This window comes from Puntigrus tetrazona, chromosome 5 (genome assembly GCF_018831695.1).
Source record: "Puntigrus tetrazona isolate hp1 chromosome 5, ASM1883169v1, whole genome shotgun sequence".
NCBI classification, from domain to species: domain Eukaryota; kingdom Metazoa; phylum Chordata; class Actinopteri; order Cypriniformes; family Cyprinidae; genus Puntigrus; species Puntigrus tetrazona.
In genome coordinates this window covers 13,018,289-13,036,670 of record NC_056703.1, presented here as the reverse complement: position 1 = coordinate 13,036,670, position 18,382 = coordinate 13,018,289, and the positions used below count along the sequence as shown (strand labels likewise).

Here is an 18,382-nt window from a genome sequence, read left to right as displayed (position 1 = left end):
AACGAATTGTTGAAAGTGCTGAATTGTAATCCCCCCCATAATAAGATTAGAAGCCATTAAAGCGGCTTTGATTATTATAGCTTGTCTGCGTACTTGCTCTCAGATTACACACAATTAAACAAACGCAGCAGAGGAAAGGGGTACACCTGCTGAGGGATTAACGGCTCGCTTTAATGCGCTTTAAAAACATGACCAAAGTGACCTCCGAGCCCGTCATGATGTACAACTCCTTTTTCTTCTAGTTTTTTAACCATTTTAAAGTCTTCCACTGATGCTGCAGCATCTCTTAAAAACCCTGCACAGAGTTCACAAGCGCAAGTGATTGCTCCACTCTCTATAAAGTAGCTCTGTTACGGTTCACCACAGGCTGTATTTTTAGACAAAGCTGTGTTTATCCCACATTTCACAATAAATGTGTCTGTACTGATCCTTTTAGGATTTTACAAGTTATCTTTGGACAAGTTGAAAGACGTTCGGCAAACTACCGTGAGACGTCTGCAGCAAGACAAAAAAACAAACACTTCTAAAAAACCGCAACTTGCTAACAATCAAATGACTCTATTAGCTTTAACAGCTTTATTAGTTTTAGTGTAGACGGAGAAGTGCACCGGCATGTACTGTCTGCTTCGTTCTGTCTGCACATTTAAGGTCTTTTACTTTTACACGCTGCTACTTTCGGTAGCGTGTAATGTGGGTCGTGGAGGTGAAATGTAGCATGAAACACTATTCCGTGGGTGAGACTCAACACAGACTGTGGCACAACCGATATGATAATCGATAAAAATGTGGATCATGTGGATGTATAGTGTGTGTATGATTGTTTGTGACTTTTCCTACATTTTTTCCTCAGAGTCGGAGAATCTGGACTATCGGTTAGGGGCGGTTCACTCGCTTGTTTACAAACTCCCAGAGCGGAACAGAGAGATGCTGGAACTGCTAATCAAACACCTGGTCAGGTAACACATACACACACACACACACACACACACACACACGCAAACACACACATGCAGGTATGCGTGAACACAGACGTGCTAATGCTCAAACGTGCACACACACACACAACTGTTTTTCTAACCGTTACTCAGCTTGCTTCGGTGTACCTTTATAATTATATATTTGAGCCGTGTTTTGATTCCTGTGACAGGTTGTGTGTGTGTTCTAATAAACCTGACAATAAATCACCTGATCTATAGCTCCATGTCTCAGACTGTGCTTGTGTTAAATATCGTGTTAATTACGAGTAAAGCATATTCACATAAGTAGGTTTAACTTACTAAACGGCGTATATACCAAATAGAATTATCATGATTATAGTATAACATTATATTAATTATTATATTATATTAATAACAAGGCTGTATTTGTTTGATCAAATATACAGTAGCATTGTGGGAAATCAGAGCAATTTAAAATAACAGGTTTTTTTGTTTTAACAGATTTTAAAGTGTAATTTACTACCATGATGGCAAAGCCGAATGCGTAACATGATCCTTCAAAAATCGTTATAATATGCTGATTTGGTGAAACAGTTGTGCTGTTTAATATTTTTGTGAAATAGAAAGTTCTAAAGAACAGCATTTATTTGAAATAACCTTGCCTTTACTGCATCTTTTGATCATTTTAATGCACCCTTGCTAAATAAAAGTATTAGTTTGTTTTATAATTATATATTTTAGCAAGTATTTTAATATGTGCCAGAAAATATATTCATGAAATTTATGAACTCTGTCCAATCCATTTCAGTCAGCTTGAAAACAGTACCTTGGTAATAAGTTTAAATCAGCAGAATTCAGCAGAGGTGCCTTCAATACATCACAGGAAGCCAAACGGTAAAGTCTGAAAGACCTAAACAAATTTATATGATTAACGAACTTACGGTCCAGTGACAACATGACACTAGTCTAATAAAGAAAGACTTTCCAAAACACTCTCAACCTGGCTCTGGGGTAGTGGGCTTATTATAATACGCCCTGCATTATAATAAGTAGCAGACACTGTATGCACCATTTAGCAATTTTATCCAGTGCTACGTTATACAGTACTTATCACAGGGACAATCTTGTATCCTATTCCAAACCTCACAACAATATCTCTGTTTTTTTTTTAGTGTTTGCAGTCACAGCAGTGAAAATCTCATGACCGTGTCAAATATGGGTGTAATATTTGGCCCCACTCTTATGAGAGCTGAGGAGGAGACTGTAGCGGCCATGCTGGATATTAAGTTCCAGAACATCGTCATGGAGATCCTCATTGAGGACTACAGCAAGGTCAGACATGCCTTTTCCAAATGATTAGGGGACAGTTTAGCTCTGTATATTTTATTATACAAGCCAAACTGAAAACTGCTGTATTTGTGCTCTCAAATGTAAAAATATCTGCTGTTTGATTTATGAGAGAATAATTACAACAATATTTTTGGCCTTAATAGTGCATACTGTGAACTGATGAAGTTTGTAAACTGAACTTTTTTTATACATAACTACTGTCGTCTGTGATGTTTGCAGATCTTTAAGGGTCCTCCTGAGGAAACCACGCCGCCTCCTATCCCACCTCCAAGGGTGACACCACGAAGAAGGCAGCCAATCACAATCTCAAAACGCCCACCCCGGCTCTACCCCGGCCTTCAGCCTCCAGTTTTTGAGCGTAAATAGCCTTCAGCATGATAGCCATCACCATCATCGTCATCATCATCATCTCATCAAATTATAATGCTTTTTTTTTTGCCTTATCAGTGAATTTTTCTGTATGTCAATTATATCTTAAAGAATTTATTTTTAGTATGGATGAAAAAAAATATTTTACATTTTTATAAACTTTATTATTGGTATATTTTGTTAACAATTTCTTAATTGTTTTTTTTTTTTTTTTTTTTTACAAAGATGCAGCTCAGATAAGACATTTACAGTTTTATGTGTTTCAGATCTATCTATCTATATATAAACATATCATGCTTTTTTAATGTTGCTCAATAATTTTATTAGATTTTTTTGCTTTTAGTCCTTTACGTGTTCCTTTTCTGCAAAGCCTGTTTTTGTGCTGCCAGCTTGAAAACAGTACACACACCTAAACATTGAAGTTATTAGCAGGCGCACACACATAACAGCTGATCAGATTTCATATGTTCTGGAAGGGACCTCGAACTGGATCTGTTTCTCCTTAAGTGATTTTCTCTAAAGAGTGAAAATACAACCAAACCTTCCTGATCTTCCTGATACACACACACACACACACACACACACACATACACTCCTAATGTGCCCTCCGTGCACATTGTGAATTGTATGTTTAAATCTGCAGGATCTCGAGGTGTGTGTATGCCCTGATAAATGTTCGTTCTCTGACATGTTGTCCTCCCCTCATTGTGAGTAGTGTTATGCAGTGTTTAACAACAGTCAAGCTAATATTACACTCAGTAAAGCATGAAAACTAAACGACTACCTGCCCTTGTGCAGCGTGCGTATGTGTGTGTGTGTCTGTGCATCAGCGCCTATGGGTCTGCAAGTGTGTGTGTGTTTCCTTGTGTTTTTTTAATGCGTGCGTACGAGTGTTGGTATGCCGTTGTGTGTGTCCTGTGCGCGCTACCCAGTGTGTCTGAGAGCTAATGCCTGCATGTGTTTACGGCTTTCTCTCAGTCTGTTTTCAATTGGCTCTCGGACCTTTTTCCTAATAAGCTATTTTCATTATTAACATCTGAGCCTTTCTTCTCCGTCTTGATCAAAAATGAATGCACACATTAATCTATTAATATGACTCTGGTTCGTTTGTATATTCATGAAATTAGGCTTATTAAAGCATGCTGGATCTTTGCTTGTTCAGATCAGTGGAATAAATTTGTTTTCCCCTCTTGTATTTTGCAATCTAATCATTTATCTGAGTAGATCATAACTGCTCGTTTCCTGTTTGTTGAACTAGTTGGTGGCGGGATCTGTGTGTTTGTGCATGCGAGTGTGTGTGTGTGTGTGTGTGTGTCTGAGCGTCAAGCCACCTGTTGAGCTTCAGTGAATCTTGGACTCTGCATAAACTTGGCCCTGTGTGTTTTTGTTCAGAATACAGATACAGTCAAGGAGTATTACGGGCAACTTTGTGTGTTTGTGTGGGGACCCCTGCCAAAATGTGAATGTGTTTGTGAATGCATGTTCATGCAAATGTGTCCGTGTCCAGTTTGGCTAGCTCACGCACAGCTGGTTGTTTTGACTGATGATGTTCACACACACACACACACACACACACACACACAGCTGTGTTTTAAACTCATGTCCTTGGTTCTCACATGACCATAGCAACCTTTTTTTTATGAGACATGTTCACACACTAAACTGGAGCCATCAAACCAGATAGTAAATCACTATGTGTTTCATTTATACCTCATTTCATATCGCTTTTTCTAAGGTTCACCTTTATTCAGTTAAACAAGTCTATAAAAGCATAAAAACCTTACCATTTCCAGGCTGCAGTGAATCCCACACAGCAGAAAACGTAATTTCTTTATAAAGAGATAATGAAAGTCAAGTAAAAAGTGTCAGGCTTTAAGAAAAGTGAACTTTGACCGCATGGCTTGAGCTGATAACAATCGGCGTGTTTGCGTTAAGCAGTACGCGGCTTCTTTATACCCTTTTTCTTTTCGTTAAAAGCTTCTATTATGTTCTGGTTGAGTTATTGGAATGAAATGACTCACTTTGGATAATTTAATTTTGACTAGTTCAGTCTTTATTGGCTTGTATTTTTCGTATTGTGGAAATACAAGAGGACAGGGCATCTGTCGAGCTGTTCGCTTTATTTATTTATAGGAACTATCATAGCCTCCCTTTTAAAGCCACAGGAACAGGAAATTTAAAATTTTAACGACACCCCTGATACAATCTCCCCTCTGAGGAATGTTCAGGGCTAAAGTGTTGCAATTGTGCTTCTGACCAGCCAGAGCTTTTGTAGTTTTTAATCTGAACTGCTTGCATTAGTGCATTCACTGACTCTTTGCTTTGCAGGGCGAGAGCAAAATGGTGCAACCCACAATGACGGTGAACCCGAGGGAGACACCGGTCTCACCAGTCCGGTTCCTCATCAGAGAACAAAACTGGCACCTCCTTCCATCTCTCCTCCATCAATCCCGCTCTCCTCTCCGATATCTCGGAAGCCTGCTCAACCCAGAGCTGCTCTCCGGCCCTTGGATTCGGACATCAGCAGGGTTGAAGCTAGGCTACAGGATGGCCAGAGGACAGACGCCATGGTGGCGACCAATGGGGAATCGGGAGTGACAGTGAACCGAGTTCAATCTTTCCAAGGGAAGGGGCCACTACTCAGAGGAACAGCTGGTAAACAAGCAACACATATTCATTACATTGCAATCGATTTAGTCATTTTAGGGGGCCGTATGATTCAACTGTCCTGATATTAATACCATAAAAATTCAAAATTCAGGTCAAAATTGCTTCGTCACTAAGTCACTTGGTTCAACTAACATTCAGTCAGAGCTGGAAAAGATCATAGAGAGGACCCCTACAGACCTTCATAATGTGTCAAGGCCAGTTAAAATATCAGACTATATGACCTTTATTAAAAAAAAAAAAAAAAAAAAACATTAGATAGGTTGAGATTATTTTTTCTTTGTATGTCATGGTCAATCTTATAGGTCAATTTACTGCTTATTAAAAGTGAGGAAGTTAGTTGTTAAGTTTAGGTTTTGGGTAGTATTAGGAAATAGAGAATGAGGCATTAATATGTGCATAATTACTCCTATTAAATGGCTAAAATTCTTGTGATACGCATGCTAATAAGCTACTAGTAAAGAGACCATTAAAAAAGTGTTAGCAGCATTTGAAGTATGAGTGATGAGAACCAGCATGATTGTACCATGTGATCTACAGTACAATAATCATGATGCAGTGAGTCAGTCGGTTAAAATGGTTGTAACAGGATTGTGTATGTGTGTAACAGGAGAGGCTCAGGGGCTGAAAGGACGGTCTTTCTCAGAGAAGAGTTCCATCTGTCGGCCACCCACTCGACCACCAGATCCACCCTCTCGTCTCCTCAATAAAACATCTAATGAAGACACTCCAGCATCGTAGTGAGTACACATCACTCACCATAAACCCTCCTCCACTGCGCAGATTTTTACTGCTGCTGATTTATGAGTGAGTGTTTCTCTGTGGAAATATTTTTTTGAAACTCCAATTTAAGTTTTGTAACATTGCTTTTTTTTTTTCTTTTCATTCTTGTTTTATACATGGCCAGAAAGTTGAAATATGTCGCATAGCACACGGGGAGTGGCAACCCAGACAACAGTGACAGGATATATTTGGGTGAAGGATATATCAGCTTTGCATGCCGCTCAGGTGTGATTTTGGCTCATTCATCCAGGCAGATTTGTTCCAGATTTTTCCGGTTACTTGCTCGACACCTGTCCACTGCAATTTTCAAGTAGCGCTACAGATTCTCGGTTGGATTGAGTTCAGGACTTTGATTGGGTCATTGTGAGATACATTTTTGTTCTGGTGCCACTGTGATGTTCATTTAGACTTGTGTCTGGAGATATTGACCTACTGAAGAAAGAACTTTTTCACAAGCTTTGTATTTTTTATTTTTTTTTGCAGACTAAAATAGGTTTTTGCAATAGAGCTGCAAACTGTTCAGTGCCAAAACTGAACAGTTTGCAGCTCTATTGAACTGAAACGTTATCAATCAAGTCATCATATCTTTAGGATTGAAGTTAAGTTCAAAAACACATTTTTATTAACATTGTCAGTGTACTCCTTGTTTAAAATGAATATCCATTTTTTCATACTGTGCATTAAAATGTTGTGATGCCTAAATTTATTTAATTAGAAAAAAAATAGTTAAAGTATTTAGACAAAAGTAAGCATATATTACATTTTCAATTGCAATTTTAATTAAAATCCTACATGAATGATTTGAAATGCATCCACAACATTGGATATCTGCTATTGTTGCTGAGCAGCTATATCAAGACCAAAAGAACAAAAAGACATAAAAGTCCATTGTGACAGCAGCTCTCTGGATGAACAGGGTGTACAAGAACTACGAACTAGAAAGTCTCTGTCTCCAAACTGACTTAGTTTTGCCTAAGCTACCTCTCAGACCTCTTTCAGTTGAGCCAAAAGTCAACTGTGTGAAAAAGAAGCCAATTCTCATGGCATTAAAATTATTCCTGAACTTATGGTGGATTCAGATCTCTATCCACCTTAGTTCTCCGAGGGTGTCTTTTTATTTTTGATTCGTACAGTTATTTTTAGGAACCCAGAAATGAATTGAATATGCAAATGACATTGCTATTATATAGAATATTTAAATTGTCATCAAACAATTTCTGTTTTTTTTTTTTTTTGCTTACTTTAAACACTCAAAACTTTTTGGAGGAAAACTGTGGGAAATTCACAATAGTTTTTCGCTCTCTACATATTATTATTTGGTCTGTTTTGTAGATTAATACATACACATTTCATATTGCAATTCATTTTGTGGCCCTATATTGCATTACCTTTCTGTATTTTGCTCCATCCGTCTTCCTGTTTTATGAACATGTCCAGTTCCTTTTGATGAAGAGAAGCCCTTCATAATACTTTAGCATATGGATGGTGCTTTTTTGTGGTGTAAGCAGATATACCGTAGATTTGTGCCACCCAAGATCTGATCGTTTCCTTCAATGCGGCTGGATCACTGTTATGCATTTTGGCAAACTCCTGACATGCTTTCACATGATTCTTTTTGAGGAATGGCCCCTTGATGCCACCCTCTCCATACAGGCCAGTGTTTTGCAAGACCATTGCAAAGGCTGGCTGGTGCGTGTTTACTCCGTTGTCAACCAGTGAGCGCTGTAGATCCTGCGGAGTGATTGTTGGTCTCCCTGTGGTCATCTTGGAAGATTCCTGGTTCACACAGTTTTGAGGAATGACCTTTTCTAGGCAGCGGCTGAGTTGTTTAATGGCTCGTCCAACCTAGGGTGCTCACTGGGACATCCGATGGCTTGGATATAGTTTTATGTGTTTTTCCTGAAATGTATGCATTTGTTTTACTTTAACTCAGACCCAGGAATGCTTTTAACTCGTCATTTTCACAGCAGTCCTTGACTGCAGTTTTAATGGTTCACAGGTAGAAGTCAATTTGACGGCATTTTTGTCCTTATTAACACAGTTGTTTTCCATCTTATAAACTGAAAACTTCTGCGACAAAGGGATTTAATTCTGTTACAGTTTTTTTTAACAACAAATTCTTTTTAGCCAAAAACACTCACTAAATTTCATGACAGTCACATTAAAATAATGTTGAGTTTAAGTGCGTGGAAATACAAATATCCCAGAGAGCTCAATTTTACAGCAGGATTTGCGAGGAAGGAGTAAACTGAGGGAATTAGAAAAGTGTCGGAATCCTTTCTCAAGCCACTGTAAACATGCTATATACAGCAGACTTTATCTGTATGAGGCTGCTAATCTTCGATCAAGTATAAGTTTCTGCTTGTCATATCCTCATAATTGCCATTCTGAGAGCAGAGGGAGAGGTAGGGAACAGTAATCTTAGACTGAGAAAACATGTGGGTATGCTGGCCACGGTGTCAAACAGTCTCGTGTGTCTTATCTCAGAAAGGCTTCAATCAAGCTTCAACTGAAAACACACACAGACTCAAGCATACTGGCTCTCTTATTTTCAGTTGAGTTGATGCTTTTTTGTTGTTGTTGTTGTTGTTGCAGATTTTTTGGTCATTTTTTTTCCCTCCAGAAAATGAGGCGTGTATCTGCCTCGCTTATTTGTAAGGGGCAGATTTCTTAAAAGAATAATAATCAACTCGTAGGAAATAAAAAAACAAAACACAAATTAAAAAAAAGTTTTGATGTAATAATTTAGTTATTCATTAACAGATACTGGGAATATGTAATCATTTTAATATGGTCTATGAAAAATATGTCAAGAAAACAATAAACCTTTCTAAAAACAATGTAACAGGGCTACATAATTGAATGAGTATGTTCAGAATAGAGCTAAAGAATGCTTACTTATACATACATAATAATTCTATAACTAACTATTTCTGATAAGTGCACTGATGAATTTGAATGTGTTAGACAGAATTTTTATCTGAAACGTAAATATAGTATGGTATCAAAATATCAGACTAACTTCTAGTGCAGTCACTACTTCAGTATATTCAGTATATTTATTTCAAGAGCTCAGATACATGTATTAACACATGTGTAACTTTTTCACAATTGTTTAAACATTTTGCAACACTGACAAGTGTTTCAAATGCAGATATTTGCAATGCAATGTGCCCATGCTGAGATTCAAGTGTAAATGAGATTCAAAACGGAGAACTGTCCACATTTGGGACTGATGTTTTTAACTTGACTGCAGCATTTTTTCATTTTCTGTAATTTGATTAAGCATATTTGGAATTTTCTTCACAGCACGTAAACAACATGAACACAAAAGTACTCATTCTTGTCTTCGTCTGAATGCTCTCAGTTGATAATTTCCATTCATGATCAGCGATGTAGTGACGTATTCTTCTTTTCCTCTTTCTTTCCCTGTAGTGTCGCCTCCAAAACCAAATTTTTTGAGAACGCTTCCAGGCAGATGGGAAGGTACGTGTGCGTGTATGAGAGGGCATGTGCTGACTCAGGAGGGGATGTGCGTGAACATTTCATTGTTTCCAGCAGCTGCCTGACCTCACTTAGAGCGGAGCCATTAAAACCCGATGGGCTTTTGATGTGGTACTTTTAAATAAAGTTGTGTTTCATACACGACCACATGCTGAACCACATGCACATCCTTGTGTTACAGACCAAATACAAAACGAGACATATATCCAATTGCTTTGTTTAGTCCTGAACGGCGGTTTAGTTCAAATCCCTCAAATAGACGAGTACTTAAGGGCAGATAATTTGATCTACATCTGGGAAAAGGGTAACATGTGCACGCTCTCTTAAAACACACACGCTCAGATTTGCACCTAAAAGTACAGTAGCCTTATTTGAACCCTTTGGCTTAAAGGAACAGTTTTTGCAAAAAATAAAAATTCTGTCATCACGTAGTCATGTCGTTCCAAGCCCTTTCTTTGTCTCGTGGAACACAGAAGAAATATTTAAAAATAATTTGGTCGCAGTTTTTAAAGTAAATTTCAGCGACTCTAATTATATGCTTCGAAAAGGATGTAGAAGCACCATAAAATTGGTCCATATGAATCATGCGCCTCCGTATGTTCCAAGTCTGCTTCGTCATACAATAGCTTTGTGTGAGGAACAGTCTGTTCTAGTTCATGTCTGACTGAATGTCCGGTTCATAAATGTTCTTATACGCTGAATCTTTTCAGTAAATTCGTATGAATCAGCGACTCAGTTATCCGAGCGTTCATAGCGCCAGCATCACCAAGGTCATGGGTTTGATTCGCAAGGAAAATATATGAAGTAAATGAATTCAGCGCGAGACGTCTTGGATAAAAACATCTGTCAAATGCTTAATCGCAAATGAATCGTTTATGTCAATACTTTATTTACAAAATCAGAATGATTCAGTCCAATTCAGTTCAGTGACACACAAAAGCTCACTGGAGATTATCAGTAAATAAGGAGTTCATGTGTGGATTTGGAATATGGTGTTTTTGTGGACTTTTGGAGCTCGACATCCCATGGTCATAAATTAAACCAATTTAATAGCACTTTTATGGTGTTTCGCCATTTCATTTAGATGCTGAAAGCTCCAGTGCTCAGTCATTTTTAGTGCACAAATAAAAGCGACATTCTTCAAATTTCTCAGTTTATGTTCCACAGGAAAAAAAAAAAAAAAAAAAAAGTCATGCAATCGAGTAGAATTTGCATTTTTGGGTGAGCTGAAAGAAATAGTTGAGGCAAAAATTTAAATTTTGTAATTTACTCACCCTCAAGTCGTTTTAAATGTGTATGGTTTGATTTCTCCCGTGGAACATAAATGGTGATCATTTGAGAAACTGTTGCATACAGTGGAAACTAAAAGTATATTTATGTTCCACAACAGAAAGAAGTTATACAGGGGTGGAACAACATTTTCAATATAGTTTGAACTGTCCTTTTAAGCACAAGGGTTTAAATAAGGCTGGAGTGCCTGTAAAATGTTCCTAGACACAACAGGGAAGTGCAGATAAAGTCAGACTGGTTTTGCAGTCGGTAGCGAATTTTTGTGTTTGCGCGTAATCTAAAATCAGCATGAGCTGATCTTTTACTAAATTCTGAATTATGAAATGTGAGATGATGGGCAGTTTGGCTGCCTGTTCGAGTTTTGGAGGATTCTTTTCACTGCTCGTGGCAGCTCTCCAAGCCCGCGACACACGCTCGTGTAGTTCAAGTTCAAGGCCTTTCACAATGCTAGAACACATCCCTGACGGAGCTCTCAGAGGATACTAAGATAAAGGTTTTGACCAATGCAAAGCATCAACGTTAACAAAAAACAAACCCCACATATTTTGCAAGCTAGTGCACACTGCTTGCTATGCAGGTGCCCGTATTTCATGCACATAAAATCTAGTGTACCGTTGAACGTGACAGTGGCATTGTAAAAGAATAATTCAACTAAAAATTACAATGCTGTCATCATTTTCTCACCACCATGTCAGTCCAAATTTTCATGAACATCAAACATTGGCTTGAGCGTCATAGTATTTTTAGTATTATTTCTATGCTATTATAGTTATAAATATTAATATAATATATAATAAGTATATATATATATATATATATATATATGTGTGTGTGTGTGTGTGTGTGTGTTTTTCTGTTTTCATTTCAGTTTCATTTAACTAGTTTAATTTTGTCATTTTTAGTTTTACTTCTCAAGTTCATTCTATGAAATTCTTCAAAATGACTATTTTAGTGCTTATTTCAGTTAGTTGCCATGCTAAGATTTCTAGTTTATAGTTTTCATCTAACTGATATCTCATTTCAGTTTTATTTCAGTTAGTTAATAGTTTTAAATTGAATGAACAATTAAAACCTATATGGAAACATTTAATAGTGATTTAAGAACTGTTTTGGAGCTGGTCTCTTTGTAATGCCACTGCAGGAAAAACAAAGTCTGAAATTACATTTTTGAAAATGTTCCAAAAATAAAAAATAAAAATCGCATATATAACTAATAGCTGAATTTTCTGTATTGGGTGAACTATGCCTTGGTTGCTGAAATGAATTACTCACTGTTTTGTGTCCTGCAGCTCCTCTCCGAACGCCTCACCTGCAGCTACTAAAGATGAGGTACGACATGTTCATTCTTATGTTTTATCATCTATAATGCTGATGCTCATTATTTTCACTTGTTTGTCTTTGCAGAACACTAAATAAGAACATCCTTCCAGTCACTCCTACAACTTGTGAATCAGTGTCTTGTGGACCAATTAATTAATTTTTTTTTTGGCGTGTGTGTTTGATTGAGTTGTCAAGGGGGCTTTTTTTTTTTTTGGCGCCAGTTTTTTTGCACTTGCTTACTTTGCCGTAAAACTAAGTCTTTGATTCTTGCCTGGATCAAAGATCAAAAAGAAAGCATTGAATCCTTTTTTCTTTCTTAAACATGCTGACCTTCCTGCGCACAACAGGGAAAACTCCCACTTGTTCTCACTCATTGTGTCTCTCAGTATCTCCCTTTTCTGTGAACTATTTAATAGAGCGATAAGACTTAGGGTTTTACTGTCTCACTCTACAGACGCACTACAGACTTCACTTTAAGAGCGACAGAAGGTGGAACAGCCCAGTTGAATTATATAATATTCTGAATCAACACTAATCAGTATTTAATTACGCAAGAGCTGAACATCCTTCTATTAATTATCTGTTATTATCTCAGTAATTAGTAACTGGAAGGAGATGAATGACCTGGGTCCTGGTTCTGAATGTTTTTGACAAGCGGAATAGTTACTGTAATTTGCAACGTGTTTCTCCTTTTATCTGCTGGGACACGATAGCGGTTTTCCCAAGAAAAAAAAAAAACTAAAAAGGGATTGAGGAACTTTTGTTACTTCAGCTAGTTCATAGAGCAAAGTATGCTTCAGTAAGCTTTTCTCTCCATCTCTCTTGCCCTTTTTCTTTTTAAATTATCAGCCGACCTTACTGATATAGAGATCAGTTTCGTTATTGAGCTTAACCAGACTTTTAAGTCTCAAACTTTGACTGAAACACGAGCCTTTATCGGTTTCTTTGGTCAGTGTGAATCTTAAATGTGAAAGCTAAAGATTTCGTCTCTTTCTCACTTTCACATAACTGTAAATGTGGAAATAAGAAAAAAGAATACATGTCAATAGGTTTTTGTAACTTAAAGTTGAAATTTTAGGTCATGTTTTGCGGATTTGGCATGAACTCAGTTTTGATTTGAAGCAGACTGGAGCGCATTCCTAGGTATTATTATTATTATTATCATAAAGTTCCAAATTTCTAGTTGCCGTTTTATGTATTTTTTGTAAATATTTTGTTGTTTCTTAAGCCGTTTGTTAAGCTCTTAACACCTAACAGTCACTAAACCGTGTTTTTGTTTTTGTTTGAACGTACTGCTGCAAGAAAATGCAAATTTATTAAAAAAAAAAAAAAAAAGATGACGTGTGTTTGTTTTGTTCCTATTAAGGAGCCATAGGTAAAAGTGCACTGAGCCAACCCAGGGTAGACTAAATCCATACAATGAAATGACCTCATGATAGATAGAAATAAATAAATGATGGGAAGGAGAGCAGACCTCTGAAATCTAGTTAAATTAAAACAGCTGTGCATCAGTCAAAATCCAAAGTGCAAAAAAAACCAAAAAACAAGTCACGGCCTGAAGAGGTTAAGCAATTTTCCACCACAGAAATGCTTCTCATGCCCAGTTGCTTTTGCGTGATATTGCTTAGGTCCGACTGAGGGTGTGTCTCATGAAAAAAATAGCAGAGAACATCTTCAAGATTTTCAAATGTTTTTTATTATTATTATTATTGTTGAATTGAAAGCTGTAAAACACAAACGAACCCGATTTACACAGGCATTACACAACAGGAATCAGATAAGCGATTTTCCATACGAGTAGAAATCGGTTCTCAAACTGCTCGAAAGAAATCGTCAGATAACAACTGTCAATACAACACTACATATCAGTACTAAATAATCTGCGAAAAAGCGTGCATGCACAGACACACACACACACACACACACACACTCACGCAACTGCTGTAAAAAAAGACTAGAAAGTTACAAAGATTTAAGTAACAAACATCATTTAAGAAGCCAGAATTTCCTCTTCTAGTCATATAAAGCCAAACTATCTAGCTCCTCCTTCTGCATATGGAAAAGCGAAAAATATCCCATAACACCAGGAAAAGACAGGAATTATTCACACCAGAGAAAAAGCTGTAAAAAAGCATTCGCCAATGATTAGTCGTGTAATTGCTCGTATCAGCCAGCGAAGGGTTCAAAAATCATGTCATTGTTACATATATGGGAGTTTACAAAGCTGAAACAGGACAGAAAATAGACACAGCTGAGCCTGCAAACGATTCATATGGATGCATTAGCACATTGAGTGTCTGTAAACCAGTGTGGCGCTCTCAGTTTAACATACAACTTTATGTCAAGATGCTTCGCAGTAATACACACATTAGAAAGCGTGAGAAATTACTTCCCTCATTGCTGGGGAAAATATATCAGTGAGACATTGTTCGGCAAGATTTTTGCACTGAAAGACCAATTTATAACCACAGGAAGCATCCCAGTGACATGCAGACTGTTATTAAGACTCCAGGTTTTCTTGTTCGTGTGAGAGCACAAACATTAGTAGGATCCAAGCAAACTTTTTTTTTTTTTTTTTTCTTTTTTTTTTCTTTTTTTTTTAAAACGCAGGCCAAATTCAATATTTAGCAAAAGACCCCAAAAATGTCTTATTGCTTTCTTCCCTGTTTGCTCCTTTGAGGGCAGCTAAGCAGAGGCCGCTAACAGATTTACAAGAGCGCATATAAACACACACACATATGCTTTTGCTATTGGTTGACCACACTGCACACACACAGTAACAGTAAATCCTAAGACTTTAATTGAAAACCAACACGCAACGTTCTACATCGTAGGCTCATAAGAGACGTGTTAAGAAAGTCACAAATCTGCGTATGGATCATCCAAGCGAGAGTCGGTCTCGCGAGCGCGGCGCGAGCCGAGAGAGGTGTTACGTCAGAGTGTCGCTAACTGACGTATTACAAACGTTTCATTGTAAACAGACAATTATAAGACAGCGTCTCTGGCAAAGGCGAGTGTGAATGGACTACGTCGGTGTTTACATGCAAGTGCCCCCTCCGAAAGTCCGCCGGGTAAGGAACGGCTTTGTGTTCAGACCTTGGCTTCGGCTCTGTCCTAAAGCGTTACATGTTTGTGGTGAAAGTCATGAGTTCTTTTTTTTGGCAAGGTAAAAGTGCAGTTTGGAGTTCTGCAAATTCTAATGAGCGCTTTTGGGCCATCTAAATGGGTAAACACCTGCGTGTAATTGCGCGGTGCTCGGTGCTGTCAGCGCAGAGGAGCTGTCTCTGACAGCCTATTCTCTGCCTGGCACATTTAAACCGTCAACATGCTCCGCGGCGACAAGAGCTCGAGCAGCTAAACCGCATCTCGTCGTTTTAACTCGGCGGAAAACTCCCTGCTCTGCCGAAAGTACACCCCAGGTCACCCCAGGCCTGACAAAGACAACACAGTGCCGCAATTTTGGGGGCTCTTTAAAGAGTAATCTACATACATAACGCTGCAAGCATTATTCAATCATTTAGAAACGGATAGCATGAGGAGGAAAAAAGTTGACAAGACGTCTAGAAAAACGCGCTGCACCGGAGTATGAGGAAAGCGAGTAAAGATGTTCCTTTCTGACAGATAAATACAGAATGCTTTAATTGAAGCGAAAGCGGTTTTAAAAAAAAATACATATGCCGTGTTTTTTTGTCTTTTGTTTAGAGCAAGAGTTCAGCCAAAAATGATTATCTGTCATCATTAACTCAACCTCAAGTTCTCCCAAACCTGTAAGAGTTTCTTTATTGAAGACTTGAGATATTTTGAAGAACGCTGGTCACCAAACAGCAAGCGGTAGGTTTTTTTCCCCATTCTGTGCAAGTCAGTGGCCACCAGAAAGTTTTAATTTTCTTTTGTGTCCAACAAAAGAAATAACGCGTAGTCTGCAGGTTTGGGAGAACTTGGGTAAATGACAGTTCTCATTTTTGTGTGTACTGTCCTGTTTACACCCTCGTAAATAAAGAGGAGAGCTTTAGCACCGCTTGTCGTTGATGATGATTAAGATATTTGGTACGAGTTTCTGATAAAATAACAGTACTGCCCTGTGTTAGAACATAGGCATAGCTTTTTTTATTTAATTTTTATTCTTTTTTTTTTAAGCTGTGCACCATTTGAAGCATGTTTTGGTATTCTAAAAGTGCTCCTTAAAAGAGTGTGTTAAGCATGTTATTACATACTGCTAGCACAGAGAAATACAAATCCCTCGGTGGCACTTGTTATAAAGGAAAGAGAGGAAACTGCACTGTGAAACTATTGACTACATCCATACATTAGCACAGAAATGTTAAAAAGAACCACGCTTAACTTTTACATGTATATACAAGAACATTACCTTGCCAAATCTTCCATTACGGACAGTGAATCAGAGAGAGAGAGAGAGAGAGTAACTTCATAAGAGCTTTATGGGAAACGTCCAGTTTCCTAACAATATCCATTTAGCTTACTGGAAATGCAGTTTGGTTTGTTTGAATATCCAGGGCTTTAGCATGCAGTTATTTGTTTGTTGTTTTGTTGATGGATATGAAGACAGCATGCATAGATTTATATATATGTTTGTGTGTATATATTCGAAGATCGTCCAGGCTGACAATCAAGTGTTGCTCTATTTGTGTTCTATGTACAAACTGTCAACAATTTACCCTTAAACCTGCACTTAATTATCCAGGTTGCAATAGAGGGCACTGAATCCCGTCTTAACAAAAGTCTGCTGTCTGGAGGAGGCAAGTCTTGATGACTGTGAAGAAAAAAAAAAAAAAACTTTTTTTTTTTTTTTTTTTTTTTTTTTTTTGTGCTGTCCTTTTGTTCTTGGTAGCAAAACGCAACTGTGACAGATTTTCAGTCAAATGAAAAAGTCACAAATTGTCTGATCCCAAATGAATGATGCCTTTTAAAAAGCTTTTATAAAGAGCCTCCACATTTCATAAGAAATGAATGAAGCACTTGTTTTACAATCAATAAACTAACAGAGCAGGGAGAAGACTGATAGCCAGCCTGCTGTACTAAAATCCAAACTGTCGTAATACTACAATACTGTATTTAGTAGCGTGTTGTTCTAACTAACAAGAGTAAAAGTCACAAGCGAAGAGATTCTGTCATGGTTTTTGTCACGTTCACATGTATTTCTCTATGCATGCTGCTTTGCATTGAAACCTTTCTATCCTGCGATGCATAGAGAGTGGAGGTGTCACAGACTCCAACAGAGATCTGCGTAATGCCCTTTTCTTTTTTGATTAAGGGCTCAGATTAAACTTCAGTGTGATTTTTTTTCTCCAACCTGTCCACCAGGCAACACGTTGTAACTCTTGAAGGATAACTGCTGGTCGAAAGAAAGAATAAAACCTGCTTCACACCATGCTGTCAGTTTGAGAAAATGAGCTCAAATGATCTCTGAGGAGAAGATAGACAACTGTAATGATGTAATGGTCCCGCTACTTTTCAGGGCCATTTTTCAAAAGGAGAGAGAGAGACGAGACTGATATAGAAAGGGAGGGAGGGTAGAAGAGAAGAGGAGAATTTAAAAAAATGGAAAGTCAAAAAAATCAGTATCGTTTAGTCTTGTCGCTCGTGTCGAGTCCAGATTAAAAGCGTCGCAGGCTGGTTTAGGCTGGATCAAACTGGATCAGGCCAAACTCACTGGCTCATATGGCCGGGGTGGGGTCGGTATGGATCAGTGGTTCAGGGGCGTAGTCTTGTCATTTGTGAAACAGGATTGGTTTAGACAGGCCGGCGAGGATCTTTGGCACCTGGACCGAGATTATTTCTGCAATCATTTCGGGAAAGCTGACCTTTGTGGGCAAGGACCGAGCTTGGACAAAGAGGTCAAAGGTGAACTGGTGCAACTTCTGAACAATCTGGGTGAGGGAGAGAATGAGAGACAGAAAGAGGGGGAAGTAATATGAAAAAATGAAGTGACAGAAAATCATAGCGCATTTAATATTACAGGAAAATTTACTAAAATGAATTCTGCCTGTCGGTAGTGTTGTTATTTCCTTGTGCTGTCTGTGCTGTTTCAGAATAAGATTTACTAAAGTTATTATGTAAATCGGTTAATGGTTCAAATATGGCCAAAAAATTTGCATTTCAGACTTGCATCTCAGACTTGTACACATTAGTATTGTTTATAA

The 18,382-nt window shown here is 37.9% G+C and overlaps 2 protein-coding genes across 4 annotated transcripts in view; one reads left to right on the top strand and one right to left on the bottom strand.

Moving 5' to 3' along the window:
* Positions 1 to 16,325, top strand: part of ophn1 (oligophrenin 1) — a 30,433-nt gene extending 14,108 nt beyond the window's left edge. For 2 of the 3 annotated variants that reach the window (XM_043239671.1, XM_043239669.1), the window contains 8 exons: positions 851 to 956; positions 2,111 to 2,270; positions 2,508 to 2,646; positions 4,986 to 5,312; positions 5,935 to 6,064; positions 9,543 to 9,593; positions 12,191 to 12,230; positions 12,306 to 16,325. In XM_043239671.1, the coding sequence (XP_043095606.1) occupies positions 851 to 956; positions 2,111 to 2,270; positions 2,508 to 2,646; positions 4,986 to 5,312; positions 5,935 to 6,064; positions 9,543 to 9,593; positions 12,191 to 12,230; positions 12,306 to 12,317 (965 nt within the window). In that variant the 3' untranslated portion in view covers positions 12,318 to 16,325. Of the gene's footprint in view, positions 1 to 850; positions 957 to 2,110; positions 2,271 to 2,507; positions 2,647 to 4,985; positions 5,313 to 5,934; positions 6,065 to 6,231; positions 6,528 to 9,542; positions 9,594 to 12,190; positions 12,231 to 12,305 lie in introns of those variants that run through there. The other variant, XM_043239670.1, reaches the window with a different exon arrangement.
* The window catches only part of ar (androgen receptor), a 56,838-nt gene continuing 52,353 nt past the window's right edge, over positions 13,898 to 18,382 (bottom strand). The window contains exon 8 of the mRNA XM_043239668.1: positions 13,898 to 18,109. Within this exon, the coding sequence (XP_043095603.1) occupies positions 17,951 to 18,109 (159 nt within the window). The 3' untranslated portion in view covers positions 13,898 to 17,950. The remainder of the gene's footprint in view (positions 18,110 to 18,382) is intronic.